The following is a 27,541-nucleotide window of genomic DNA, read 5'->3' as shown; positions in this document are numbered from 1 at the left end:
AGAGCGTCGCCTCCTTCGGGGGAGAAGGGGCGGAGAACGGACGCTCTAGCTCGGCGGAACCGACTTCCGCTAGTCCCGCGCCGCCCGGCCGGAACCTTCCCGCGCGGGCGAGGGGGATTGGGGCGCGCGGGAGACGGCTTCCGGGTTCGCCGCCGCAGCCATGGAGACCATCCTGGAGCAGCAGCGCCGCTATCACGAGGAGCGCGAGCGGCTGATGGACGTGATGGTCAAGGAGATGCTGACCCGCAAGTCCACGGTGGGGATCGGGGCCGGGGAAGGGGGCGTCGGGGGGAGCCCGGGGCCGGAGCCGGAGCCGGCCTGACCCTTATCTCTCCCGAGCAGCTGCGGGACCAGATCAACTCGGACCACCGCACGCGGGCCATGCAGGACGTGAGTGGCGGGCGCGGGCGCGGGCGGGGCGGGGGTCTCCTGGCCTCGGGGGCGGCTGACGCGCCGGCCTTCTTTTGCAGCGCTACATGGAAGTCAGCGGCAACCTGCGGGACCTCTACGACGACAAGGACGGGTAAGCGCTGGGGGCGTCGGGCGGGGCGGGGATCCCCAGAGCGGCCGCCAGACCCGCTGATCCCCATGTTCGGCTTCCCCCCGCCCCTCCACCAGGTTGCGGAAGGAGGAGCTCGGCGCGATTTCGGGGCCCAACGAGTTCGCCGAGTTCTACAACCGGCTGAAGCAGATCAAGGAGTTCCATCGCAAGCATCCGAACGAGGTCAGCGGGCACCAGCCGAACCCCGTTTGCCTTCTCCGGCAATCGCTGGGCCAAAAGGCGGTTTTGGTAGCTTAAGCAAGGAATTACCCTCTTGCTTTGGGGGCGGGGTTGGGGTCTCAGGACTTTTGTTTTTGTAGAAAAGGGAGCTTTCTCTCTTGATAAGGGTGCATACATTTCAGGTTCGTTTGTATTCAAATGCTTTAAAGCCAAGATAAATCCCCAAAGTTCTTGCCTTCCATGATGCGTTGGGGATGTGACGTAACCACCTCGGACCCCCTGGCAGAGCCAAGCAGATGGTCTGCAGAGGTTCTGGGCTTCAGGCCAACCCAATTCTGGAGAAAGAGAGTAGCACGGGATTCCAGGCATCAGGTTCCGGTCCGTCCAGGGCCCTGAAACAAGGCGTCGCAGGCTGAGCGTAATTGGCTGTTGCTTTCCTTTCAGTAGAACGGTTTCCTTTTTGCCAGCCGAGAGAGGACAACTCTTGCTCCTAGAATTGAAGAGCTGGACGTGACCACAAAGGTCACCTCATCCAGCCCTTTGCAAATGAATTGTCGTAAGCCGGGGATGACCTTTGCTACACTCTCATTCTATCATCCCGGATATTGGCCAGACCTCCAGTGTTGTGTTACCTGCAAGTTAGATAAGCAGTCCATCAAACTTATTGGCCGCATCTTAAAGAAAATGTGGAATGGTTGTGGCCTCAAGAGAGAGCTCATCCACCGACTTAATGTAGAGCCACTGATGACTCTGAATTTAGACTCTTCTTTCTGTTGTAAGAGATGGTCGTATGGAATGTTGTCAGACACTGATTTTGAGTTGATTGTTTAACTTTAGTGCAGTTCTCTTTTCAAAGAAAATAAGATTTATCTGATACAATTTTCTTCACAAAGCCATGCTGATACTGTCTTCAGTTAATTCCTTAGTTGATAATTTCTAGAATCTTTTTTCCCTTTCTGGAAGAGGGGTGCCACATTTGCTTGTCCTCTGGTACCTCCCCAGCTGCCCTGAAAAATAATTCAAGATCCAGACAGGTCTTCAGTATTTGGATATACAGACAGGCAAAAGGCGTTCCTCTGCTTTCTCCATTTGGAATCAGCAAGGTTCACAAGCTCATTTGTCTTCTTACTGTTGACATATTTGAAAGAGTTCTTGCTAGAAGAGCCGATTTTGGTATCAAAGTTAAGGCGTCAGGCACAAATCCAGGCTTGTCCAGACAGTTATAGTTCAAGAGTGATTTCAAAGGCATCCTCACTACCTTGGTGAATTTTGCCTCTCACCTTGGCTCCTTTCTGCCTTTGTCTTCCTGACCTTATTCCTTGGTCCTTTCTACCATTTCCAGAAAGATTGTGAGCTGCATCTTCAGCCACATTTTCTTCATCTGTCTCCTCATTTTCTTCCTTGAAGTTGTTTGAAAAAGTGCTGTCTTTAATTTCCTCTACAATAAATTCTGGTCAACTACAAAACTTTGCCTTTAAGGTTTTCTTTCCAAACCTAATCGCCTTGCGGGCCATATCGTGACGTATCATGATGTTTGCCTTTACGGAGCTGGGGTAGGCATGGTCCACGCAAGCTGTATGTGGACTACAGGCCACCAGTTTGACAGGCTTGTTCTGGAAGATCATTCTTGTATTTTTCATTATTAAAATTGAACTTCCTAAAATCTGTGGTTTGTGTCTGACTGCTTTTTAAAGCAGTCTTTTGCATTTGAATCCAAGTAGTCATGACTGTAATCGCCCGTCTCCTTAAGAAAACAAATTCAGTCTCTTCAGAGCAGCATTTCATTTGTGAACTTTGTACCATTGTTGCAAAAAACCCAAGCTTCTGTGGGCAGTAAAGTCCTCTTAAAAGACTTGCCTTTCTGCTTTCCCAGTCAAGGAGGCCCCCTGGCCATGCCAGTGATCTTACCTCGCAGTAGCCTTTGTGCTCGTGTGGAAGAATAAGAAGGGTTTAATTGTGCTAAAAACATGTTTGAGTTGCATGCAGCACTTTTTTCCCCCTTTTTCTTTCAATTTTTGGGGAGGGGGATCATGAAATAAAACCAAAAACCATGTGTTTACCTTTGTAGATCTGTGTGCCAATGTCAGTAGAATTTGAGGAGCTCTTAAAGGCCCGGGAAAACCCAAGCGAAGAGGCTCAGAGTAAGTCTGTGTGGCTTTCTTTTTTCAAATGGACAAGTTATGTGCTGGGGATGCCTATCTTCTGGGCCGTCTTTCATTCTTGGCTTCTCATAGACCTTGTGGAATTCACTGATGAAGAAGGATATGGCCGCTATCTGGACCTGCATGACTGCTACCTGAAGTACATCAACCTCAAGTCATCTGAGGTGAGGCTTCCATTCTGTTTTCCGGGCTTTGAGAGGGCACAACTGATGCTCCCTTTTTTGCTCTCATCCTGGTGGATTGTGTCCTCAGATTTATGCTTGGTAGACTTCGGTAAAAGGGAAGCCCCACTGAAGTGGCACAAAACTTTGGACTGGAGGGAGGGAGAAGAAGAAAAGGAAGGTTGTCTCTGGCTGGGCTGAAAGGGAAGGGTGAATGTGTGCAAGGCTCTTCTCTCCCCCAGCCTTACAACAAGGGCAGCCGTAGGAACCTCCTGAGAACAGCTGCTTTGGCCAAGGCTTTCAGGGAATTATGGCCAACTCCCTTTTTCTCTTTCTTCATGCGGCTGCAGAAACTGGACTACATCACTTACCTGTCTACTTTCGACCAGCTCTTTGACATTCCAAAGGACAGAAAAAATGCCGAGTACAGAAGGTGAGATTTTCCTGTGAAAGGTGGAATGTGTCATCCTCTGGGCCAGTGTTGACAAACCTTTTTTGCACCATGGGCCGAAAGGAGAGCGCGAGCAGCATGTGTGCATGCACAAACCCGCATGCCAGAAACCAGAAGAGCATCTGGTTTCTGGCACGTGCTGCACCCACCTGGTCTTTAGTTTCTGGTGCGCATGCGTGCATGAAGACCAGCTGGCTAGTGTGTATGCGCGTGCCAGAAACCAGAAGAGTGCTGATGAAGCCCACCCCCCGCCCGCCACAGAGAACAAGCCAAGTGGAGACCCCCCTTGCCACTTCTGCCAAGGGAGCATGGCCACTTCCCAGCTAGTGCACCTCTTACCCTGGCACTGGACAGACGTACCTCCCAAAACAGGCGCGTAAAAAGGATAAAAAAGAAACTAATGCCCACCCATCATCTCAGCCATATGCGCAGCCCAGGAGGCGGGCACATGCCCCCGTTGCTGAGCCACCAAAGGCTCGGTCAGGGCCAGGAAGAGGATCTTGCCTCCGAGGAACCATTGTACATGGCCACAGAGGCTACCAGTGTTTTGCCCAGTCAGCAGGCAGAGCAGCGTGCTGGCCAGTAGTGCTTCCCACAATGCTCGAACCTGGTAGGCGCGCAGCCAAAAGAGAGTGGTAGCATCATGATGGCCACCAAAAAAATTTGAGGGGGGCTCTGATTGGCCAAGCCCAAGAGGGCGGATCGGTCACATGCACCTTTTTTCCCCCACAAACGAAGGTGAATAAATGCGTCCCAGGATAATGATGCAGGTTCCAGCACACCACCAAGAAAAAGCCAAAGCAGCCTCCCGCTTGTGCCACTTCTGCAGGGCAAGGGGCAGGAGCGACTGACCGGCCGGTTTTTTTCCCCAGTGCCAGAATGGCCTGCTGGCCACCCGGCTCATGCAGACATGCCCACACTAGCTTCCCCGGGCTTTCAAGCAGCACAGATCAACCCAGCCTCCTTTGCCTGTTTCAGCTCAGTCGAGGGCGCCGGGAGGGAGCATAAGGAGCTTGGGGAGTTGGAGCGGACAGACCCACGTAGATTAACCAATGAGGCACTGACAGTGCACCTTGGAGTAGCGGCTTTGTGTGTGTGTGTGTGTGAGGGGCGGTGGTTCTTGCGCTGCCCCTTCTGGCTGGATGCTGGAGGAGGAGCCACTGTCAGGCAAACTGCCCCAGGAGGAACGACCAGTCCCTCCTGCCCCTTGCCCTGCTGCTGCTGCTGCTGCTACTCTTCTGAAGGGCCCAAGCTGGCCAGGCGCTCCAGACTGCGGACACGGATCGGAGCTGCAGGCTGGAGGGCTAGGGCCATGCAAGGAGCCCGCTCAGGCAGGGAGGGAGGGAAGCCCTGGCCCGCCCTTCCAGGCCAACAGCTCTACTCCCCTAGAAAGCAACCACCAGGATCCTCTCTCCACGTCTTTGGGCACGCGAGCCATCACCCGTTGCTCTTTGGGGTTCCAGCACGCACATGTGCCTCGGCCAGCTGGTCTTTGCATGCGCACCATAAACTGAAAGAACAGATGACTACCATGCATGCGTGTGCTGGAAACCAAAAGATCATCTTCCCAGCGCTTGAAAGACCAGCTGGCCGACACGCCGGAACCCAAAAGAGCAATGGGCGACAGCTCAGCATGGTTCTTCAGGCACACGAGTCATAGGTTCGTTATCGCTGGTCTGGGCTACAATAGAACTGGCAATAGCACTTAGACTTCTATACCGCTTCACAGTGCTTTACAGCCCCCTCTAAGCGGATTACAGAGTCCACTTTTTGCCCCCAACAATTTGGGTCCTCATTTTACCCACCTTGGAAGGATGGGAGGCTGAGTCAACCCTGAGCCTGGTGGGATTTGAACTGCCAAACTGCAGTCAGCCGGCAGTCAGAAGTAGCCTGCAGTACTGTACTCTGCGCCACCGTGGCCATTAAAATTGGTCAAATTAACAGTTTTGTGTGAACAGAAGGAAGTTTACAGCAGAATTCCTCATTTTCCCACTTGCATTCCAGTAGCAGCACAGGCAGGTTTAAAGTGGCTCGTACTTTGTGCTTGCACATTTGTGTCTGGTGTGATCGTTCTCAGTTGCTGCCAGTTGACAGAGGCCTACGTGGGTGGAGAATGCCAGGCTCTCCTGCCACAGACAGTCTGATTTTTACAGGTACTTGGAAATGCTGTTGGAATATCTGCAGGATTATACAGACCGAGTGAAGCCCCTGCTTGACCAGAATGAGCTGTTTGGCAAAATTCAGGGAGATTTTGAGAAAAAGTGGGAGATGGGCACTTTCCCTGGCTGGCCGGTGAGTGCTGTTCTGTGGTGGGTGAGGCTGAGGGTGAAGCGCAACTGTTGTAAACCATGTTAATGGTTTGTGTTTCTGGGAGAGACAGCTCCTCCCAGCCGGGGCCTCTGGGTCCCCAGCCAACCTAAAGGGCTGGGAGAGTTGGGGCTAAGCACATCTGGAGGCCCCTGAGCTGGAGAACCTTTGTTGTCCCCTGGCAGAAAGAGACGAGCAGCGCCCTCACGCACGCTGGGGCCCACCTGGACCTCTCTGCCTTCTCCTCTTGGGAGGTTGGTAGCCATTCTGAACCTCTTCTGGGTAGGAGGGTGGGAATGGACCCCCCCCCCCATGGCGCCTCTGGGTGTCCTGCACGGCCATGCAAGGAGGGAGTCAGCTTTTGGTGCTTTTCCCCAGGAGTTGGCCTCTCTTGGTCTAGATCGGCTGAAATCTGCCCTGCTGGCCTTAGGCCTGAAGTGCGGAGGGTAAGTGGAAACAACGTCAGTGTTCGTGCTGGCCTGGCAGCCTGGGGTGTGTGCAGAGAAGCGGCCCTGGCCTAGTGGCCCTGGCCTGGGCTTTTGTGGTGAGTGTGTGGAGCCTTGCCTGGGTGGGGCTGGTGTCCTCTGGCGAGAAGAAGCAGGAACATTTGATCTCAGTGGGTTTGAAAGACGAAATGGCTCTTGTGCAAAAGAACCGGCCTGGTTTCTCTGCCTCCGGCCCCAAAACATGTTCCGTGTTGTGTCCAGCCCCCTGTTCCCTGGTTACATGCCTGGCTCTTACTAATAATGCGGAAGGGTGCTCTGGGCCCAGAGCTGAAGGGTTCCTGCTCTCCCTCTTGCCCAGGACGCTGGAGGAACGTGCTCAGAGACTCTTCAGCACAAAGGGCAAGTCCCTGGAAGCCCTGGATCCCTCCCTGTTTGCCAAAAACCCCAAGGCAAAAGGGAGCAAGCGGTGAGTCTGCTCCAGGCTGGGGGGTGGGGGTGGGGGTGGGGCTGAGTCCTGCATGGCCTGCTCAGGCCCTCGTTGACCCGGTCACCTCCTTTAGCGGTCTTGTGTCCTGGGTGAGGGGAGGAGAAGCAGGGCCGCCTTTGGTGCCAGCTGGGGTTGCTCACTTGCGGGCACCGTGCCTGTCTTGACAGGGACACAGAGCGGAATAAGGACGTGGCCTTCCTAGAGGCTCAGATCTACGAGTATGTGGAGATCCTTGGGGTAAGAGCCACCCCCTCCCCTGAGCATGGGGGTCCCAGGCAACGGCTCTATTCATAGACCTCACTGTCCCTCAGGAGCAACGGCAGCTGACACATGAAAATGTGCAGCGCAAGCAAGCGCGGACTGGAGAAGAGCGGGAGGAGGAGGAGGAGGAGCAGATCAGCGAGAGCGAAAGTGAGGACGAAGAGAATGAGATCATCTACAACCCCAAGAATTTGCCTCTGGGTTGGGATGGAAAGGTAAGGCCTCTGGCAGGGGAGAGGGCCCTCCGTCTCCTCCTGGCCTTGCATCGGGCATCTGGTGACCTCTGTGGCTCCTTGCCTTCCAGCCCATTCCCTACTGGCTCTACAAGCTCCACGGATTGAACATCAATTACAACTGTGAGATCTGTGGGAATTATACCTACCGTGGGCCCAAAGCTTTCCAGCGACACTTTGCGGTAAGAAGCGCCAAGCTGTGCTTTCATCTGGGAGAGGGTGGGATTCCAGGAAATCAGGCTGATTCCAGGGCAGGTTCCTTGCTGGTCTGGCATCTTGGCAGTTTCCCCCTCCTTCAAGCCCCAGTGGTGGCACAGTGGTTGGAAGGCAGCACTGCAGGCTTGTGGCAACTGCGGCAATTTGGCCATTCAGGCCTCACCAGGCTCAAGGTTGAGTCAGCCTTCCATCCATTTGAGGTGGAAGGTAAAATGAGAATCCAGCTTATTGTTGGAGGTAAGAAGCTGACTCTGTAAACTGCTTAGAGAGGGCCGGAAAGCACGGTGAAGTGGCACATAAGTCTAAGGGCTGTTGCTATCTCTAGCAGTCTCAGCATTGCGCCAGAGCTGGGAGTGATTTGCTTTTGCATCCTGCCTTTCTGGAGACCCTGAGGCCACAGCATTCCTCAGGAAGAGGCAAAGAGTGCATGCCCGCATCTGGGACCCTTTAATTTGGAGGAAGCTGGGGGTGGACTCTGTGGCCAAAGTGTCTCCTTTAAACTCTATGGTTCCTAACTTCCCCAGGCCATTCTTGGCTCCCCAAGAGCAGCCCTTGTTTTAGGGGACTGGGTCCTCGGTTTTATGATCCCTTGTGCTCTGCAGGAATGGCGCCATGCTCATGGGATGCGCTGCTTGGGCATTCCCAACACGGCTCACTTTGCAAACGTTACGCAGATCGAAGACGCCGTGTCATGTAAGTGGGCGCAAAGCCTGTTTGCCCTGACCAAGGGCGGGGAAGAGGACATCCTGCCTTGGCAGGGAGTGTTGAGTGGCAGGGCAGGCAGAGTCAAGATGGCTGGGCTTGCATCAGGGAGTTTCTGAAAGCTCCCCAGTTGGGGCCTACTCGTTCCTCTCCTCAACACCAAAGCGGGACTTGGCTTTCCTCTGTTTTTTAGTGTGGGCCAAGCTGAAGCAACAGAAGGCTTCGGAGAGGTGGCAGCCAGATACAGAAGTAAGTTGGGGTAGGAGGGGTTTTTTCTTAGCTCTCGTTCTGCAGTACCTGAACCCTTGGACCAGATTCAAGATTCAGTATAACCTATTGGGGGGAGGGGGGTTTGACTCTCACCACTGGGATAAATAACCGTTGAGCTGCAGTAAGATATTACTTTAGGTAACTCTTCACTTTCATTGGAAATCATCCTTATTAATATTGTGTTACAAATGCAGTACATCTTTTCAAAGGGTGTTTTTTTTTTAAATTAATTACTCTTAACTCCTCTAGTGAGGGGCACTAGGTACTTGGTCTTATTTCCTTTCACTTGCTACTGTCCCCCCTTCCTGTCTAATACCAATAGTATTTTTTAAAAAGCAGGAGGCACATACTCCTCTTTCCTTTGTATATGACATAGTTTTGCCAGTCTTCATGTACAATTGTGACTCTACTTGGGACAGTTCATTCATTAGGATGGGAATGGGCAAATTATCCCATTATTTTCACAGTTGTGCGTGGTTTTTTTCCAAAGCTCTATTACATCTGATCAGTTTCTTTCTATGGTTGAAAGTCTGATTCTCCTACAGATTCCACTCTTTCCCTTTTTAATAACATTGATCAAAGATTGATCTGTGGTTCTAGTAACAATCAATTTCCACCATTAATTTTCTTACGTTGACCAAAAGAACAAAAAAGAAGCAACTCTTTTTAGGAATGGAACTGCCTTCAGCATTTGCCTGCAGGACCGCAGGGGGTTGGGAGTGGCACCAGATTCAACCCAGAAACGTTGCAACCCCCTCAACACCCAGGGGCCACTCGAGGTGGCAGGGAGAGGAGGAGGAGGAATGTCAAAGACATCAAAAAAATGGAGAGACGGTTTCTAAACACAGACGCATCCCAAAAGTGCTTTTTCAAGAGGCAGTTGGACTTCCTGGTTTTGCTTTGAAGACATTTTTGTTTCTCCAGAGCTGAAGAAGCTTCTTTTTTTTTTTGTTTTTTGAAAACAATTTTATTGTTTTTTTAACAAACAAACAAACAACAAAACATAAAAACATCAGCTCTCATCCGTACTTATGTACAAACAGTGTGTCGGTTGGTTCATCAGTTTTGTGCATTCATTTCGTAGTCATAATTACAATTACCTTACATAATAACTCTTATTATCAATCCAAACTTATATATCCTCATATCATTATAAAAAAAAGATTTGACTATACTTTTATTCAATCGTGCCTTATGAGATAACTATGATTAGAGTAATTTATTCTATAACAAATCAAATAATCATACCAATTCTATCCTAAAAAAAGAAAAAAAAAAGAAAAAACATTTTACAAATATAATGTCAAATACCAGAAGAAAAAAGAAAAGTGAAATCAATAATATTCCTTATTGTCTAACATTCTAAATATTCTATTTTTGTATTTCATCGTCCAGCCATTGATAGAAAAGGTCCCAAATTATATAAAATTGTTTATCTTCTTGCTCTCTAATTTCAAATGTCAATCTACTCATCTCAGCACATTCCAATGTTTTCTTGATAACTTATTCCTGCAACGGAATTTTCTCATTTTTCCAATTTTTTGCAAATACAATCCTAGCTGCAGTTAATACATTTACAATCAAATATTTCAAATCTTTACTATAAACATTTGGTAAGATTCCCAATAAGAAAAGCTCCGGTTTCAAGTCTATATGCTTCTTTGTCATTTTTTCCAACCACATGCAGATTTTAGTCCAATATTTTCTAGCATCCTCACAAGTCCACCACATATGGTAGTATGAACCAGGTTTCTGATGACATTTCCAACATTTTTCCGATTTATTCTTGAACATTCTTGCTATCCTTGTCGGGGGAAAATGCCACCTGTAAAACATCTTATACAAGTTTTCTTTATAGGCTGTAGACATTGTCATTTTATAGTTTTGCGACCATAATTTCTGCCATTTCTCTTAAGTCAATCCCACATCCAAAATTCCTCCCCCAAGCAATCATAGTTTCTTTAACTTGTTCTTCCTCTAGCTTAATTTCCAATAAGTAACCATATAATTTTTTAATCACCTTTTCATCAGTACCCATCAAAATCTTATCTAAATCAGTCTATCATAAAATCCCTCTGTTTGGAATCCTCATCATACCTTGAGTGTATTTGCACATATGAGAACCAATTCATCTGTATACCTTGTTCCTCTAAGTTTTGTATCGATTTAAGTTCACCCTTTTCATCTAGTAATTCCCCATATCTAACTGTTTGTTCCTTTTTATAAATTATAGGATAAGAAAATGCTTCTATCGTCGATAACCAAACTGGAATTTTCAAATAACATTGTTTTTTTATCTTCTCCCAGTTTAACCACAAAGACTCCCGTATATAATGTCTTCTAAAATAACCCTGTGTTTTGGTTCCCTTATACCATAGAAAAGCATGCCAACCCAACAGCAAATCATGACCTTCTAATGTCAACAATCTAGTCTTCCTTAATGTTATCCATTCTTTAACCCACATTAAATTTGCAGCTTGATAGTACAACTCCCAATTAGGCAGGCCAAACCCTCCTCTAGTTCTAGCATCCTGCAAGAGCTTTAGCTTTATCCTTGCTTTCTTACCTTGCCATATATACTTCGACACAATTTTATTTAAGTCCTCAAAATAGTCTTTTCCGAGCCTAATTGGTATTGTTTGAAACAAAAATAGGATTCTGGGTAGAATATTCATCTTAATTGTTGAAATCCTCCCTATTAATGGCAATTGTAAGTTTTCCCATTTCTTCAAATCTAGGGCTATCTGTTGTTTAAGTTTAATATAATTGTTCTCTTTTAATGTACTACATCTTGGCGTCAAATATATCCCCAAATACTTAACCTTGTTTGTAACTTGGATTTTCAACAATTCTGCCAATTCTTCCCTTTGTCTTAGTAACATATTCTTTGACAAAATCTTTGTTTTATCTTTATTTATTTTCAGACCGGCCACCTCACCATATGTCTCTATCTTTTCCAGCAGCTTCAAGGCTGTCTCTATAGGGTCTTCTAAGATAAAGACTAGGTCATCTGCAAAAGCTTGTAATTTAAATTCTTCCTTTTTGATTTTCATTCCTTTTATAGTTTTAACTTCTCTGATATTTCTATTCAACACTTCCAAAGTCAATACAAATAACAAGGGAGAAAGGGGACAACCTTGTCTTGTGCCTTTTCTTATATTAATAGAGTCTGTAAATTCTCCCTCCATCATTACCTTAGCTGTTTGTTCATTGTAAATTGCTTCTATTGCCTGAATAAATCTTCTAGCAAAGCCCATCTGTTCCATTAAAAGTAACATAAATCTCCAATTCACATTATCGAATGCCTTTTGGGTGTCTAAAAATATCAAAGCCATTTGCTTTTCAGGATGCGCCTCATAGTATTCCAAAGTATCCAGAATTACTCTCATATTGTCTCTAATTTGCCGCTTTGGCAAAAACCCATTTTGGTCTGGATGAATAAAATTATTCAAATATTTTTTAAGTCTTTCTGCTAATATTGAAGCAAAAATTTTATAATCTGCATTTAATAAAGAAATCAGTCTGTAATTCTTAATTTGGAGTCGATCCGCCTCCTCTTTTGGAATAAGTGTAATATAAGCCTCTGACCATGTTTTAGGTATCATCTTCTTTGACATAGCTTCATTCATAACTTCTAACAGTGGAATACACAGTGATTCTTGAAATGTTTTATAAAATTCTACAGGAAACCCGTCTGGACCTGGTGCTTTCCCGTTATTTTGTTTCTTAAGTGCTTGACTTAATTCCATCATTGTTATATTACTTTCTAACATTTCTTCAGTCTCTTTGGGTATCTTAGGTAAATTTGCATTCTGCAAGTACTGTTTAACTTTCTCCTCATCAATATCTTCTTTCTTATATAAATGTCTATACAAGTCTCGAATAATTTCTTTTTTCTCTTTGCTGCCATAACAGATTTGACCTTGGTCATCTATTAACTGCGATATTTTCCTCGACTCTTTCTCCTTTCTCAACTTATATGCTAGCCATCTACCTGGCTTATTTGCATCTTCAAAATAATTCTGTTTAGCATTCCTAATTTTCTGTGCCAGTTCTTTCTCTATTAAGTCCATTTTATGTTTAGTTATATCCAGTTTCAGTTTAACGTCTTTTTTCTGAGGCATTTTCTGCAGTTCTTTTTCAAGTCTTTTATACTCATCCTCCAAGGCTTTAATAGCTTGCCTTTTCCTAATATTCTTTTTTCTTGTATAATCTATTATCAAGCCTCTGGCATATGCCTTCATTGTATCCCAAACATTCTGTATTGAAGTGTCTTCTTTTCTATTTTCTTTAAAAAAGAAGGCCAGTTCTTTCTCCATCCATTGTATAAATTCTTTCTCCTTTAAAATAGTATTATTTAACGTCCATCTCGATCTTTTTTTTTGTCCCTTCCATTTAATTGTCAATGGATTATGATCAGCCCAAGTACTTGTTTCAATATTTACTTCTTGAACGCTAGATATTAAATCTGTTGAGATCCAAATCATATCTAGTCTGGACCATGATAAATGTCTATTTGAATAGAAAGTATATTGCTTAAGTTTAGCATTTCTTTCTCTCCATATGTCTTTTAAAGTTAGTTCATCTATCATTTTAAAAAAAGATTTAGGAAGTGTCTTTCTGTTGTGCTTTGCCGTTGTTGCTATATAGTCCAATTTATTGTCCACAATTCCATTAAAGTCTCCCATCATAATTATATTAGCATAGTCCAGTCCAGTTATTTTCATATGTAATTTTTTATAAAATTCTTCTTGTTTATCATTCGGGGCGTAAATTGCAGTCAAAAGTATCTTTCTATTGTTGTCCATTATTTCCACCATTAATATTCTCCCATCTTCATCAGCATAAATCAGTTTTGCTGGGGTAGCCTCTTTAATATATAAAACCACTCCTCTTTTCTTACATTGGGTCAAAGAAGTAAACAATTTCCCTAATTTTGGTTGTACTAACAGTTGTTCATGTTGCTTTTTAATGTGTACTTCTTGTAAGCAAATTATATCAAACTTTAATTTCCCTAATTTATGAAAAATCTTCCTTCTTTTAACAGCTGAATTCAGTCCATTTACATTTATTGTAATCAGTTTTTTCTCTTCCATGGTTATATTTTATATTTAGATTTAGCCGCTCTCGTGGATCTTAATACACGCTGATCTTTAATATCCACCTGTCCACCTACTGCGCCTTCTTCTTTTCCAATCTCCATTTGTTCCTCTTGAAATTCAATTAATGAAATCTCTTTTTCTGCCTCTTCTTCTCTCCCTCCAAAAAATTCTGCGTAGAAAAGTTCTGCTTTCTCAATTGAATCAATTCTATGTCTCTGTTCTTGCCATGTAAACATCAATCCTTCTGGGATCAACCATCTGTAATTCACCTCCTTTTTCAATAACATTTTGGTCAGAAATCGATATTCTCTTCTCCTCTCTCTCACTCTTCTAGGTATTTGTTTTAAGACCAAAATTTCTTTGCCTTTAAATTTCAACGTCTTCTCTCTTGCCGCTTGTAAAATTTGTGTCTTCATGGATTTTTTAGTAAATCTAATATGGACTTCTCTGGGCAGATTATTTCTCATTGCATATCTTGTAAAGACTCGATATATCTCGTCTATTCCATCCATCATCTTTTCTTCTGTTATTTCCAAGGCGTCCGCCAAGATTCCTACCATTATCGCAGCCAAATCTTGCCCTTTTTCTTCTATATTTTGAAATCTAAGATAAAATTCTGACCTCTCCATCTCCCACTTCAGCATCCCACTTTTTTCTTGTTCAATCACTGTTAATCTGTTATCAATATTTCCAATCTTCTCCTCTCTTCGTTTACCCCCTTCTTCAACTTTTTGAAGTCTCTCCTCGTACTTTGCCATCATCTGTTGAATATTTTCCACTTTTTCCTCCATCCTCCCTGTTCTTTGTTCGATGGTATCTGTTTTTATCTTAAGGTCTTGAATTCCTTGCATGATCATCTGTAAGGTTACTTTTTCTTGTTCTTTTTCTTTATCTTGCTTTAACATTACCTGAATTGAACGTTGTCCAGATGGTGGGGAGGCAGAGGTGGACACAGAGGCACCCGAAGGTATAAGTTTCATACTCATTTTAGATGGTTCCAAATCTTCAAATTCTTTCAAATTTTAATCCAATTAAAAAAAAAGTGGCCAATTATAATCCAAAATGAAAAAAGAGGGAGAGGAAAAAATAAAAAATAAAATGAATTTCTTCAAATTCCACACCTTAATCCAGCCAAAAAAATCTCAGTTGAGAAAAGAGAAAAAAAGAAAAAAAATAGTCCAAAGCATACATTAAAAAGAAAAGCAAAAATCCCAATGGAAAAGAGAGAGAAAAAATCAAAATAAAATAAAAATAAAAAATTCAAAGGCTTCCCCTTGAAAATAAATAAAAATAAAAAATAAAAACCTTACTAGAATAAAAATATACAATAATGCTGGTAGAGGGGGTAGCGGAACTAAAAAAAAAGATTAGAAAAAGAAAGTAGAAACAATACACTGCACTCTGCTTAGTTGTCCAAGGCTCTAATTATGACTCCCTTCCCTTTCCCACAAGCTTCAAAGCCAAGCCATAAATATTTAATTGTAGACAGAAATCCAGAAAAGCACCTGTAATAATATTCTACTGCGCTCTTCCCTCTATCTTATCAAGAAATGTCCTTGAGAAGGAGTCTTTCACATCTCTCTCCAGTTCAAGTAAAATATTTCCAAGCCTCTAGTTGGCAGTGTTACAAAGTTTCTTAGTTCTCACTTTCCCTCCTCCTCTCAGGACAACATAATTAAAATAAAAAAAACCGCAAGAAGTATATACATATATATACAAAAGAAAAAAAAGGAAAAAAAAATAACCAAAGGGAGCCTCTAGCCTTAAAAAAAAAAAAAATATAAAAAATCCAAAGGGAGAATAGAAAAAAAATATATATATATATAAAGGAACAGTCCGGTTATCCAGTAAATAACAATGAAGTCCGATAGCAAAATAAAATAAAATAAAATAAAAATAAAGCCTCGCTTTGACGTCTCCCTTAAAAAAACGCCGCTTGATCAATTTTGTCAAAAATCACACAGATTTCTTCTAGCAATCAAAGTGTCCTTTCAAACCTCAAAGAATTAGAAAAAGAAAGTTTCTCACCCAACCGACAGACTTTCTCTTTCAGTCTCTTCCTTTCTGGAGCTGCCCCGACTACAGCAGCATGGGGGCTGCCTCTCCGCTGCCAGCAAAAAGAGCTTCTCCCGGGTCATCCAGGGACTTTGCGGTGTCCCCGGAGTCCGCAGGGTATGCTCTTCACAATAGCCGTCCCTACGGGACGGTTTAGGTCCGTTTGGACCGGCCGGAAATGAAGATATCGGCTGCAATCGAAGAGCTCGATTGCAAGCCGTATCGTCACGGCGCCAGCTCCTCTCCTCCCAACCAGAGCTGAAGAAGCTTCTTGAATGAGAAGCGAAATGTCTTCAAAGGAAAACCAGGAAGTCCAAGATTTCAAGTTGCCTCTTGAAAAAAACACCTTTGAGACAACTGTGATGTCAGGCTACAGAACTTTTCCCATTCAATTAACAAGAATGAACTTCTGAAAACCAAACGTATCAAAAGGAATCCTTTATTGAGATGAGACAATTCATGTAGGGATTTAAAGCAGCATCTAAGGTCTCTCAGACATGCAGAGATAGATAAGGGAGTTTAAAACCCCTCCCCTTATCTTGATGTGTATTTAGTAAAACAAAGAGCCAACATGTTAACACCCCCCCACCCACTTTTTAGAAATGATCTTTTTCAGAGTTTCCCAGGACACATCTCACTGGAATTTTTATGGTCTCTTAATCCCCTGACTGTCTCTCCCAGAGGTGATGGATTCCAGCCATCTGGGTTTCCTCCCTCCATTGTATCATGTGTGGGTTATACAAATTCGATACAAGATGAAATATATTCAGGTTACATCAAGAAGGATTTTTTTATCAGCCCCCGCCCCCCTTTCTTCCATTTAAGAAATGACAGATACACGCTTGGATGACCGAGGACCCCCATAGGCGTTTAGCACCAGACAGGCCTCAGTGGTTTAAAAGCAGCTGAAAAGCGGCTGAGCCTTTTATGGCATCCCACATGGTCTTATTGCCTCCTTTTTTGTTTTGGTTTAAATATTTCCTTGCATCTGTGTATACATTTCCTTTTCCAATTCACAAACCGTAGAACTTACTAGAGACACCACAGAGAGTGCACCGGACAGTTTACCCTCTGGAAGTATTATTTACATGTAGGAAACAATGTTAGTTACTTTTTCCCTCGTACAGGTACTCCTTGACTTACAATAGTTCACTTAGTTACAACGGCACTGAAAAAAGTGACCTAATATTATTTTTCACGCTTATGACCACTGCAGCATCTTCATGGTCACGTGGTTTACATTTGGATGCTTGGCAACGGACTCATATTTATGATGGTTGCGGTGTCGGGGGGGGGGGGTTGTCACATGATCACCTTTTGCATTCTGACAAAGTCAGTGGGAAAACAAAGGTTCACTTAACAACCATGTTACTAATTTAAGAACTGCAGTGATTCAGAGAAAACGGGGCAAAACTCACTTAACAAATTTCTCGCTTAACTACATAAATTTTGTGCTCGGTTATGGTTGTGAGGTGAGGAATGCCTGCCTCTCAGCTGAGGACTTTAAGCAGAAGCCCAGCTTTAGGGTGTAGAACCTTTCTATGCTGACTAGTTGTTGATGGGCTGGCACTGATAAAAAGTCAGATCTTACTAAGATAATTCTGTTTAACATTACAAGTTAAGGCCTTACACCTTGGGTAGGTAGGGTAATTAAAGGTATCAAAGCATTCTCACAAAGGCGATTCGACCCCAGCCAAGACACATACCTCGATTTCTGAATGGTGATCTTAACTTCCTATTAATACTGTGTATTATTTAGTAGGGATAGCAAAATGAGAAATGCCCTGATGGAATGGCAAAGTAACTGCCTCCAAAACATTCAAAGGAAGGGAGGGGAGAAGAGATGTCGGGTGGGGGGCATGATAGTTCAGTGCAAGTACAATGAAGCAGTCATAAAAATGGTGCTGGCAACTCTATGGGTCAAAAGAAGGCACAGAGGAATGGCAGCAGGAAAACCATTGGCTGCAGCAATGGGGTGGGAAAGGAAACGTAAAATGGCAGCTAGCAGGTGAGGCAGAGCCCTCCCACCAAGCGAGTGTTGAACCAAAGGGAAACTGTTCTTCACCAATGGACAGCCCCAGGGGCGTCATCCATGAGTATTTCAAGGTGGTATCTGCAGCCCAGAGTAGAAATAAGAAGGGGCTCCTGGTGCAGAAATGAAAGACATTTCAATTTGAATGGTTCCACATCTTCGTGTCCTGTCACAGAGAGAGGAGAGGGTGCCTTGCTGTTGTGTTGTGTTGTGTTGAATGTTTGGCTTTGTGTTTGGCTGTCAGCAGCTTTGTTTATTGTTCCAGGAGGAATATGAAGACTCCAGTGGGAATGTGGTCAACAAGAAGACCTATGAGGACCTGAAGCGCCAAGGCCTGCTGTAAAGACATACACCACCACCACCACCACCCAATAAGTCACTCATCTCCCTTTTGGTGACTAGAGTCCTTGTGGGCAGGCACTTCAGAGATGCTCCTAGTCAGCAAAATGGATTCTGTGACACCTTTGCTTTATGTGGAACTGATATATAGAAATAAACAACCTTTAAAGGCAGGAGGAATGAGCATCTGGTGTGGTGGTGTAGCTTTGCTTGACGGAGACTTTCTCCCAATGTCTGTCATTCAGTGACCCATCCTTGATCCTCAGTACCTGAAGGCGTACACCGTTCAAACCCAAGTTAGTTTCCCTCTGCAGGAAACGTGGAAGGAAAGTTCCTTTATATTAGGTATGAACATAGGAGTCCCATGCTTCTGTTCACAGCTGAGCAGCTGCCTCCAGCCATTCTTTCTGAATAGTCCTTCGTTTCCATTTGCTCAAGAGAGCAGAGAAAAGCAGGCATTGGCATATGGGACAGCCTTGTTGGAGAAGAGCTAATGAGGTTTTGATGAAAGGCTGCCCTGTAGATCCTTTCCCAAATTCTCCTTGGTAGAAAAGCAGGATTCTCTTCGTAAATGCTATATAGGTTAGGTGGTGGGCCTTCAAGACCGGGGGAAAGGGGGATAAAAGCAAGCTGCTGCCCTCCCAGTGTATAATTTGGGGAGGCTACCCAGAAGCTGCACCCATCAGTTGAGCCTGCGCCAATCTGCCACTAAGCAGTGTTTTTCCTTTGTTGACACCTGAGCTGCTACCCTGAGCCCTCTGGGAATAGAAAGAGTGGATCATTAAGTCTAATTGGGGGCGGGTTTGTTGCTGTACTTGTCCCAGGAAGGCTTAACCAAAAGCAAGCCACAGAGGTGGAGACTTTTCTGGGAAATGGGGCAATCTCTTGTTTCTCTTCCAGAAGCCACTGGCTAAGATTGAGCAGACTAGCAGAGCCTCTTATCTAGATCCCCCTAGATGGGGGCAGGGAGCAGCAACTGTACACAACCATTGGTTGCATATGGGAAGATCACTCAGGAGGCTCAGGCTGATCTGGAGCAGAGAAGTTGATCAGGGGAGAGAGCCTTCTGTCCCTAAGTCTGGCCGCCGTTCCTATGTGCCCTGGATCTTAGTCTCTGAAAACAGTCTTCACGGATACGTGTTCTGTGAGATTGCCAGGAAGCAGCTATCCCCAGCCCAAAGAGCAGATCAAGCCATGATGCAAACTGGGAAGCCCGTGGCCTCTTGGGGTTTCACCCTTGAAATCAAGGAGGAAACCTTGTTTGGCAGAATTTCCTGTAGTAAATGGAGTTCTCTGGCACTCCGGAGAAACAGCGGTGCCAAAAAGGCATCCCTCTTTGTTTCCTGTCCAATTGCCATAAATCAGGTGGCAAACTGGGAGGACCATCATAGAAAGATTTGCCAGGCAGGCTTACCTCCTCCCCTTGGATGAGCCACAATTGATCCGGAGGCAGGGAACATGTTGCCCAGAGCACCAGAGAGCCAGGTGCCTCTTCTCCCCCACCTTGGAGTGCTCTCAACTGGTTGGCTCCATCTCTACCTGGGCGGAGAGGAAGGTTCTCAAGGGGACATTCCTTCTGCCAGTGCTGCAGGCAGAGAGCATTCAGACAGACGCCAGGGCTTCCTGTGAGCGAGCAAGCAAGGTAAGTGAGCAGAGCAGGCATGGGGTCCCGTGTGGAACAGATGGCAGAAAAGTCAGAAGGGTGGTGGTGGGCCTGCCAGTTACCAAGAGGTGGTGTATTGAATGTCCAGGCCAGGGAAGCAGAAGCTGAGCCAGTAGCAAGCCAGAACCAGTTGATGCCAGAAGGAATTCTCAAGAAACCATAAGCCACAGCCTGGGAAGGAATGAGTTAGGCGAGAGACCAATCCTCCTTCTTGGGCTTGGACTCCATGTCTGCAGATGAGCCAAAGATGGGCTGCTGCTGCTGCTGCTGCTGTTGGGTCTTCTTTCCCCGTGGCCCACTTAGTCTGGTGCAGGTTTCTGGCTCCAGCAGGTACTAATTCAGGCCAAGGTTTTCACAAAATCTGAGCTGTGGCATTGGGAAGGGTCTGGAAGACCCCGGTTCCTGGGCAAGTCTCAGTCTGGTTCCTGAAGTACTCAGCAGGCTGGCTCAGAGAGGTGGGGATGAATTTGGAACTGGAGAAGGACCTGCTCAGTCAACCCAACAAGCTGGGTGTTGGCTGACACAAGGAGGCAAGGGGTAGCTTTCTGTTTTTGATACCTGCCTGGGCGCCCCTCGCTTCCCTCTGGGGCTGCACCAAACAGGCGTTGCTGGGCCAACAACGTGTGTCATTAACCTGCAGCCCTGGGCCTTTGGGCTTGTCATTTTCCTGTCTCCCTGGCAGCCACAAGTCACTTTGGGGCCTGCTGGGCATCCTGGAAATGAGCCCAATACTATCCTAGATCGTGCCGTTCACTGAATAGATCACAGGTTGGCTATCTTCTGAGGGACCATGTCCCCTCCGATGCCAGCTTCTGAAAGAGCCGCATTAATGTGGGGCTTCAGGCTACCGTAAATGATATACGAAGAGGCCAGAATGGTGGGAGCAGAAACTCGGAGTTCGGCGGTGGGGGGAATGCTGGTCTCGATAATGGAAAAATAAAATCTTAGAATTGGGTTTGATTGTAAACTGACACAGCAGTATGATAGGCCTGGAAAAATTCAATTCTAAGCCACATTTACAGAAGTGTTTTTTAAAAAAACATTCAGAGGCATCAGAACAGGTTCAGAGAAGGGGCCACAAGGAAGATGCAGTATGACCACTTACAAAGTGAGTTTGAAGGAGCTGGACATGTTGAGTGGCCTTAAGATTGAGTGGCATGTGATACCGTTTTTTTCAAGCAGCTAAATGGATGTCAAGGCCCAGCTTGGCTTTCTATCATTCCAGAAATTGGAATTTATTTTATCAAATTTATATGGAATATTTAACTTCAAGGAAGCTGATTTTGACCGAATGGGCGGGGTTGGGGTGAGCCTTTATGTGTTCAGGCAGGAGCTAAAAAGGCTTTGTTGGGGGGTCTTTGAGTCAGGCCCGGCACTGACCAAGGGATGACTCAGCTTTCAGAAATGATTAGATTAACAGAGTTGGAAGGTCATCTAGTTTGACCTGCCGCCCAAGCAGCAGACCCTGCACCATTTCTGACAGATGGCAGTCCATCCTCTTCTTGAAAGCCTCCCGGGATGAAGCTCCCACAACTTCCGAGGATAACTTCTGTTCTATTGGTTGATTGTTCTCGCTGTCAGAGAGTTTCTCCTTATTTCAAGGTTGAATCTCTCCTTGTTCAGTTTCCATCCATTGTTCCTTGTCTGGCCTTCAAAGGTTCTTTGGAGAATAGCTGGGCTCCTTCCTCCTCTCTGGGGCAGCCCCTCAAATATTGGAAGACTCCCATCATGTCTCCTCCGGACCCTCTTTTCACTAGACCAGCCAAGCCCAGTTCCTGCAACCATTCATCGTATGTTTTAGCCTCCAGTCCTGGTTAATCATCCTGGTTGCTCTTCTCTGCACTCTTTTGAGTCTCAACATTTTTTTTGTATTGTGGTGACCAAAACTGGATGCAGTATTCTAGGTGTAGTATTAGTACCTCCCTTGATCTTGGTCAGCAGCTGCCCAGTTAATGAGCCTCCTGGTAGGAGCCCCTTGTCTTGGGTAGATAACTTTGACTTTGAATCTCTCACCATATATTGGGGTCCCCCTAAGCTCTTAGTGGTGACACTGGAGACACGGGGGGGGGGAGCTTTTGCAGGGCCTGCTTGGAAAGGAAAGCACTTTATTTGACATGGACTCTCCCTGTTTCTTAGCCCTGTGTGGGACATAAGACCTTACTTAGCATGCAGACACAAGTAATTCCCTCCAAATAATAGATATTCATGCTAATAAAAAATAGTTCAGGCAGCAGATAAATGGTGGGGAGAAAGAAGAGGGGAGAGGGAGGGAGGGAGGGAGGGAGGGAGGAAGGAAGGAAGGAAGGAAGGAAGGAAGGAAGGAAGGAAGGAAGGAAGGAAGGAAGGAAGGAAGGACCTAGAACAACAAGAGTTGGAAGGGATCTTGGAGGTCACTTAGTCTAATTCCCTACTCAAGCAGGAGACCGAGACTGGACAAGTGGCTATCCAGTCTCTTCTTAAAAGCCTCGGTGATGAAGCACCCACAACTTCTGAAGGCAAGCCACTCCACTGGTTTATTGTCTCCTGTCAGGGAATTTTTCCTTAGTTCAGGGTTGCTTCTCTCGATTAGTTTCCAGCCCATGTTTCCTATCTTGCCTTCTGGTGCTTTGGAGAATAGCTTGACTCACCTTGTCTTTGTGGCAGCCCTTCAAATATTGGAAAACTGCCATCATGTCTCCCCTGGTCCTTCTCTTCCCTAGACTAGCCATACATGGACCATTCAGGTAGACTAGACATGAGCCCTTCCAAGAACTGCCTAAGAGAAGAAGGAAGGCTCTTTTCTGCAACAGGGGCGAGCACCAGAGTGGGAGCACCACTGATCAGGTTCTCCAGGTCAGGGAGATTGATCCTCCTGAAGACTTTGGAAACACCAGCTCCAGCTTTCCCTGCTGCTGGGTGGGTCAGGAATGTTGAGAGCATTTGGTCAGGTCTGGCCACCAGCTGGTGGCAGGATGGGAGAAGCCAGGAAGCTGAACTACTTGCTCTGGACTGTCCCCAGCTAAGCTGTGGGAATACAGTCATGGCCAAACATACTGGGGGCTTTTCCTTGACCCTGGGGGTTGTGGGAGTTGCCTGGGCAAACAGGACCGGCAACCAGTTCCCCACCATAATAAGATGCACAGCCATGGAGCACCCAACGTCTGCGACTGTGGTGGGATGAGTGGCCACGCTGCAGAGGTCCAGATTCAGCAGGCTGGCTGGATGGGAGCCTTCCCTCAGCTTTGCACGGTGTGTGGATCTTGTCTGCTTTCCCTCTGCAGCAAAAGAAACACACATCCCTGCAGAGACCACAGCAGCCCTTCTCCCCTCCATCTAGAGAAACGAGTCCTGTGCTCCAGGATGACCTGCCCCAACTTCCAGATCCTTTCAGCCCAAGGTAAGAGGGTCCTTGGAGAAGGTGACTGGAGGAATAGACAGCCTGGAATAGACAGCAAGGTTGAAGCATGGAAACTGTCCTTCCACTGTACTTCCATTTCATTCTACTTCTATTCTACTGAATTTCTGCCTACCAACTCTGAAGTCTTGTCCCAGGAGATCCCAAAATACGTGCCTGGACTTTGAAAGAGAAGGCTCATGAACTGGGGTCCTGTGTAGATTACTCGCCAAAGAACTGGAAATGTTGTTCTCTGGGTCTCCCAACCTCCCACCACTGAAAACCCACCTTCTCTCTTTGTCTGCAGGCCGCCGCCTCCTCCTCCTCCTCCTCTGCAGTCTTTCCTATTTTGGTACCCAAGGTCCTTATGCAGAAGCAGGTGAGGTGGCTAGCTGTGAGAACCAAGCCAAGGGCCAGGCAGGCCTCAGTGGACAGTGCGGAAGGGGGACCACTAGGCCTCTCTACCACTGTTTCCCTTGCCTCTCCAAAATATCCAACCTTGCTCCTGTTCTACCCCACAAGACTCCCATTGGTTCCGCTGTTTATCCCTCTTTCTCTCACTCTTTCCAGAGCCAGATGTGATCTCTGGAGCAGCCATTTTCTCCAACCATTCCCTGAACGGGACAGGTGTGATACCTGTAAGGAAACGAGGCCTCTGAGCAGAAGGGGGAAAGCCTTTTTTTCATTAGCTGGACAGAGAAATGGGGGCCTTTAAGGAAGAGGGAGGTTGGGCTGGGTGGGAGGCCATGGCAGGGAGGCTTGTGGGATGCCACGGAGGCATAGCTGGCCCCCAGACTGTTGCTCCCTCTTTTGTGGCAGCTCTCCTGCCAGAGTTTCCAGTGTTCAGGAGAGAGATGTTACCAGGATGAGGCCCATGGCAACAATTCCCAGCTCTGCCACAATGCTTCACACTGTGAGGTAAGGGTCCCGGAGGTGTCTAATTGGCGGGGGATGACAAGGGATGCTCCTTCTTGAGCCCAAGCAGGGATTCCTGAAATGCCAGCCTTGCTCATGCTCTGTGGCTCTCGCAGCTCTACCGTCTCAACAGCACCAGCTACACAGCCCGATGCAGTAGTGATTGTGGAAGGGGCAATGCCTCGGAGATGTGCCTCCACAGCGGAAGGCTGGGCCTGGAGCTCTGCATTATGGAATGTTGCAACTGGCCCAACTGCCTGCAGCTCAATGCCACGGCATACGGTAAGCTCCTCTTCAGGGGGGCTTTGCTCAGTAGTCCACCAGGGGCTTCTGTCCAGTAATTTGGCTTGATGGAACTGTTGGCAGGGGTTTTCTTGGTATGGCTTTCCCTGGCTCTCTCCCTGAGCTCTTTGGCACAGGAACTGCCTGCCCAGGAATTTCAGGGCTTGTGTTGAGGGCCACCCTGGGGAGCTGCCTGGGGGAGCGAGGGGTCAAAGTTCTCTTCTCTCTTCCAGGTGACAGGGCATCCACCACCACCCCAGTTCCCACCACTCCCACCACCACCACCACCCCTGCACCACCCCGCAATGTAAGTGTTCCGTGGGACATCCTCTTCACCAGCTCATTAGAGTCAGATCGGCTGCCACATGGGAACCTCTTCTGGGTTCTCAAACATTTGCAGTTCTCAGGGAAGACCACCCTGCTGCAGGGCCGAGCTGAGCTTTCCTTCCTGCCTTTCTAGGGAAAGGTTTGCTCAAGCTTCACCTGCCATGGAGAAGGCTGCTTCAAAGGGCAGAAGTCCTCAACCAGCTGCATTGTGGGCCACGACTTCTGCGAGGTAGGGTGTCTGCCAGGACCTCTGAAAGCCAAGCGTTGCTCTGTCTCCTACCACTTTCTAAGTGGGAAGGTCCAGGGAAGGTCACTTTCTCTTGCCCCCACCCCCAAAAGGTCGATGGCAGAAGAATGTCTCTGGCTAATACCCTCCAAAGGTACTGCTCCTCCTTAGATACACTAGCTAGCTAACGGGCTTTTTATTGAAGGTTGTCTTGGAATTTCCCGCTTAATTAGACTTCTAACCACCACAGACTTCTAGCATGTATGATTTAGTTGTTAAATGAGCGGATTTCTTAGCAGCGGAGAGAGGGTGCAGCTTCAGACCACTGCATCTTCTGTCAGCTCACCTGCAGGATTCATGCAGCAGATACACAAAAGCCAGAATCTCCCTTTCCAAAAGAAAGATCCCCCCCCAGTATTGCAGCTTCATCTCCCAACTGTCTTTGAAAGGAACAGGCTCTCCTACCTGTTGCCCAGCTTTCTGGAGAGGAAGCTTTCCCCGTGGTGTCTGCTCCTACCTCACTCACCAACTGCAACTTCTTTCTCTCCTTCCAGATGAAAAAAACAGGCTCACATTTTGTGGCAGGCTGTAGCCAAAGTTGCAAAACCAAGGGCCATCCTTGCTCCCACAAATCTACTGCCGCTTGCTACCAAGAGTGCTGCCAGGCTATGCCCAAAACCAGCTGCCTGAAGCTGGATGGGAAAGTGCACTTCAACAGGGCGAGCAGCCTGGCTTCGGCTTCTCTGTTCCAGCTCCTCACCTGGGCTGCACTGCTCAGTCTCAGCTGCTCCATCTCCTTCTTGGTTGGGACCAACTGATCCACTACTCGGTGCCTTCAGCCCTCAGATCTGCTGGGCAGGAGGGAACTCCCTCCCCACCCTTACCCACATTGCTTCCCTTCTGTTCTCCCTGGCTCCTTTTTCCCAGGAAAGCAAGAGGCATTTTTTTTCTTTCTATACTGCTAGTGCTCAGGTTATTCTCTTTTCATCCCAAGTATCAGCTGAGTGTGTACAGCCAGGCTCTAGGGTCTCTGGCATGGGCCGACTCTGAATGGCCCATAGCCTTGGAGCTGGAATGAGGGATTCTCTTGGGTCTGCAGCACAAGCTATCGCTGCTATCGCTGCTATCGCTGCTATCGCTGCTATCGCTAGGAAGTGGTTTTCCCTGGGATGACTGTGCTGAGCCCCTCCAGGTTGTCCTTTTGACTCCCTTGCTGAGAAGACTTGGATTCAGGCCCAACAGCAGAAGGGACACTAACCCAAGGGAAAGAAACCAGCAAACTCTAGTTTATGCTTCTGTTGGTTTCACTCACCTTCTCTCTTCAAAGCTTTGCTTCTGCTCCTTTCCTGATTCCTTATACCATTTATTTCCTTGTTCTTTTGCAGGACACCACCAACCTTCCCTCACCATTCAGCCTTTAGTCATAATATTCCACACCTGACCATTCTTGCTGCATCCATATTCTCACAAGACATTCCATAATTCAAGCTTCTCTACTTTATCATATGTCTTCTCTAAATAAAGCAACATACAACATACAAATGTCACTCATACATTTTTCAATGACCTGCTGAACAGCAAACATTTGCACACTCCCTGCCCTGCTTCTTAGGCATTTACAATCCAAACCATGTCACATTCTTTCCCAAGTTTGCTTAACAAGCTAATGTCCATATAGTTTTCCATTCCCTCTGGTTATACTTCTCTTTGTATGGGGAAGCGACAGTGGCATGCTGCAGACTCCCAGGCAGAGAAGCAGTCTTTACACACATTACGCAGTTCCCACAGCTACTTCCCCAGGGATAAAAATCTACCAGTTACACCCAATATGCCTGTAGCTGTGCCATTTGTAAACCTTCTCACAGCATGTGTGGCTTGCTTTTTGTGGCTTGCTTTCTGTTTTGACCACTAACATGTTTACCTCAATTCCATATTTTTGATATATCACTATTGCTGGACTACTCCTAAGAGCAATTTCCTCACTCCGCTTTCATCCGCAATCATTTCATCCCTTCCATGTTTAATTCCATTCACTCTGTTGGAGGCGCCTTCTTTGGCAGTCTTCACTCATGTCCCTAATAATGTTTTACTTCCCGCAAAAATTGCATTGCATTTTCTCTGCCCCTTTTAATCCTTACTGCCCTCTATTTTTTACGCTTGTTTATATAGCCTCCCCCACGTCTCATTTTCTCGCAGCTGTTGTTTGCATTTTTCCTTTTCGGAAGCCAATTTTATTCTGATGTTCCGCCGAGCAACCTTTTTATATTTCCAGGAGCCGCTGCAAGATTAGACTTTGCGCTCTTCCCCGCCGAGGCCACCTCCCCTTTTCTTAGCTTCCCTTTCTAGGGGCTCAACGTAGCGTTTTGGCAGGACGTCTCACTGATCTTCCTCCTCCCACCGAAGAAAGCGGCGTTTTCCCGGCAAGAGAGGTCCCCGCTGCCCCCCTCCCCGCCCTTCACTGCGTAATATTCCGGCCAGGTTGCTCCGCGGCCGCACCTCTAAGGCAGGGTAGCATAAGGGGAACAGGGTGGGGTGGGGACCGATGCTACCCCTCCTCTCTGGACAGGCTCTTCCCATTGCTCGGTGTTCAACCTGCGCTGTTTCCTTTACTAGCCTGTGCAAATAAAGTCTCCGACACCCTGCAGCGATTCGGGAGTGTGATTCGCCTGGGAATCGGGGGTGAAGAGGGGAGGGGCCCGCCGTGCAATTAGCTCGCCGATTCTGCGGGAGGCACAGGACGGCGCAAGGAAGGGAGCCGCCTTCCCGGAGCCTCCCCGAAGAGGCTGCAGCGTCCGGACCATTCTCCATTC

General features: G+C 46.8%; 2 protein-coding genes across 2 annotated transcripts; both read left to right on the top strand.

Annotated features, from left to right (window-relative positions):
- Positions 1 to 18,128, top strand: SF3A3 (splicing factor 3a subunit 3). The gene is made up of 17 exons (XM_026702790.2): positions 1 to 256; positions 343 to 390; positions 471 to 523; positions 619 to 724; positions 2,790 to 2,862; positions 2,956 to 3,047; positions 3,395 to 3,477; positions 5,649 to 5,787; positions 5,988 to 6,056; positions 6,181 to 6,248; positions 6,607 to 6,714; positions 6,903 to 6,972; positions 7,047 to 7,211; positions 7,301 to 7,411; positions 8,048 to 8,138; positions 8,341 to 8,396; positions 17,872 to 18,128. The coding sequence occupies exons 1-17, from the start codon at positions 161 to 163 to the stop codon at positions 17,947 to 17,949; spliced, it is 1,506 nt and encodes a 501-aa protein (XP_026558575.1). The 5' UTR covers positions 1 to 160; the 3' UTR covers positions 17,950 to 18,128.
- A 4,594-nt stretch (positions 18,129 to 22,722) lies between these two features.
- Positions 22,723 to 25,657, top strand: LOC113437704 (uncharacterized). Its single transcript, XM_087939411.1, has 8 exons — positions 22,723 to 22,984; positions 23,289 to 23,360; positions 23,552 to 23,619; positions 23,801 to 23,899; positions 24,013 to 24,178; positions 24,412 to 24,485; positions 24,639 to 24,734; positions 25,286 to 25,657. The coding sequence occupies exons 1-8, from the start codon at positions 22,723 to 22,725 to the stop codon at positions 25,547 to 25,549; spliced, it is 1,101 nt and encodes a 366-aa protein (XP_087795537.1). The 3' UTR covers positions 25,550 to 25,657.
- The last annotated feature ends 1,884 nt before the right edge of the window (positions 25,658 to 27,541 follow it).

The sequence above is a fragment of the Pseudonaja textilis genome, chromosome 10 (genome assembly GCF_049901715.1).
Source record: "Pseudonaja textilis isolate UNSWEBS1 chromosome 10, rPseTex1.2, whole genome shotgun sequence".
Taxonomy (NCBI): domain Eukaryota; kingdom Metazoa; phylum Chordata; class Lepidosauria; order Squamata; family Elapidae; genus Pseudonaja; species Pseudonaja textilis.
This window is presented reverse-complemented; position numbering and strand designations above follow the sequence as displayed.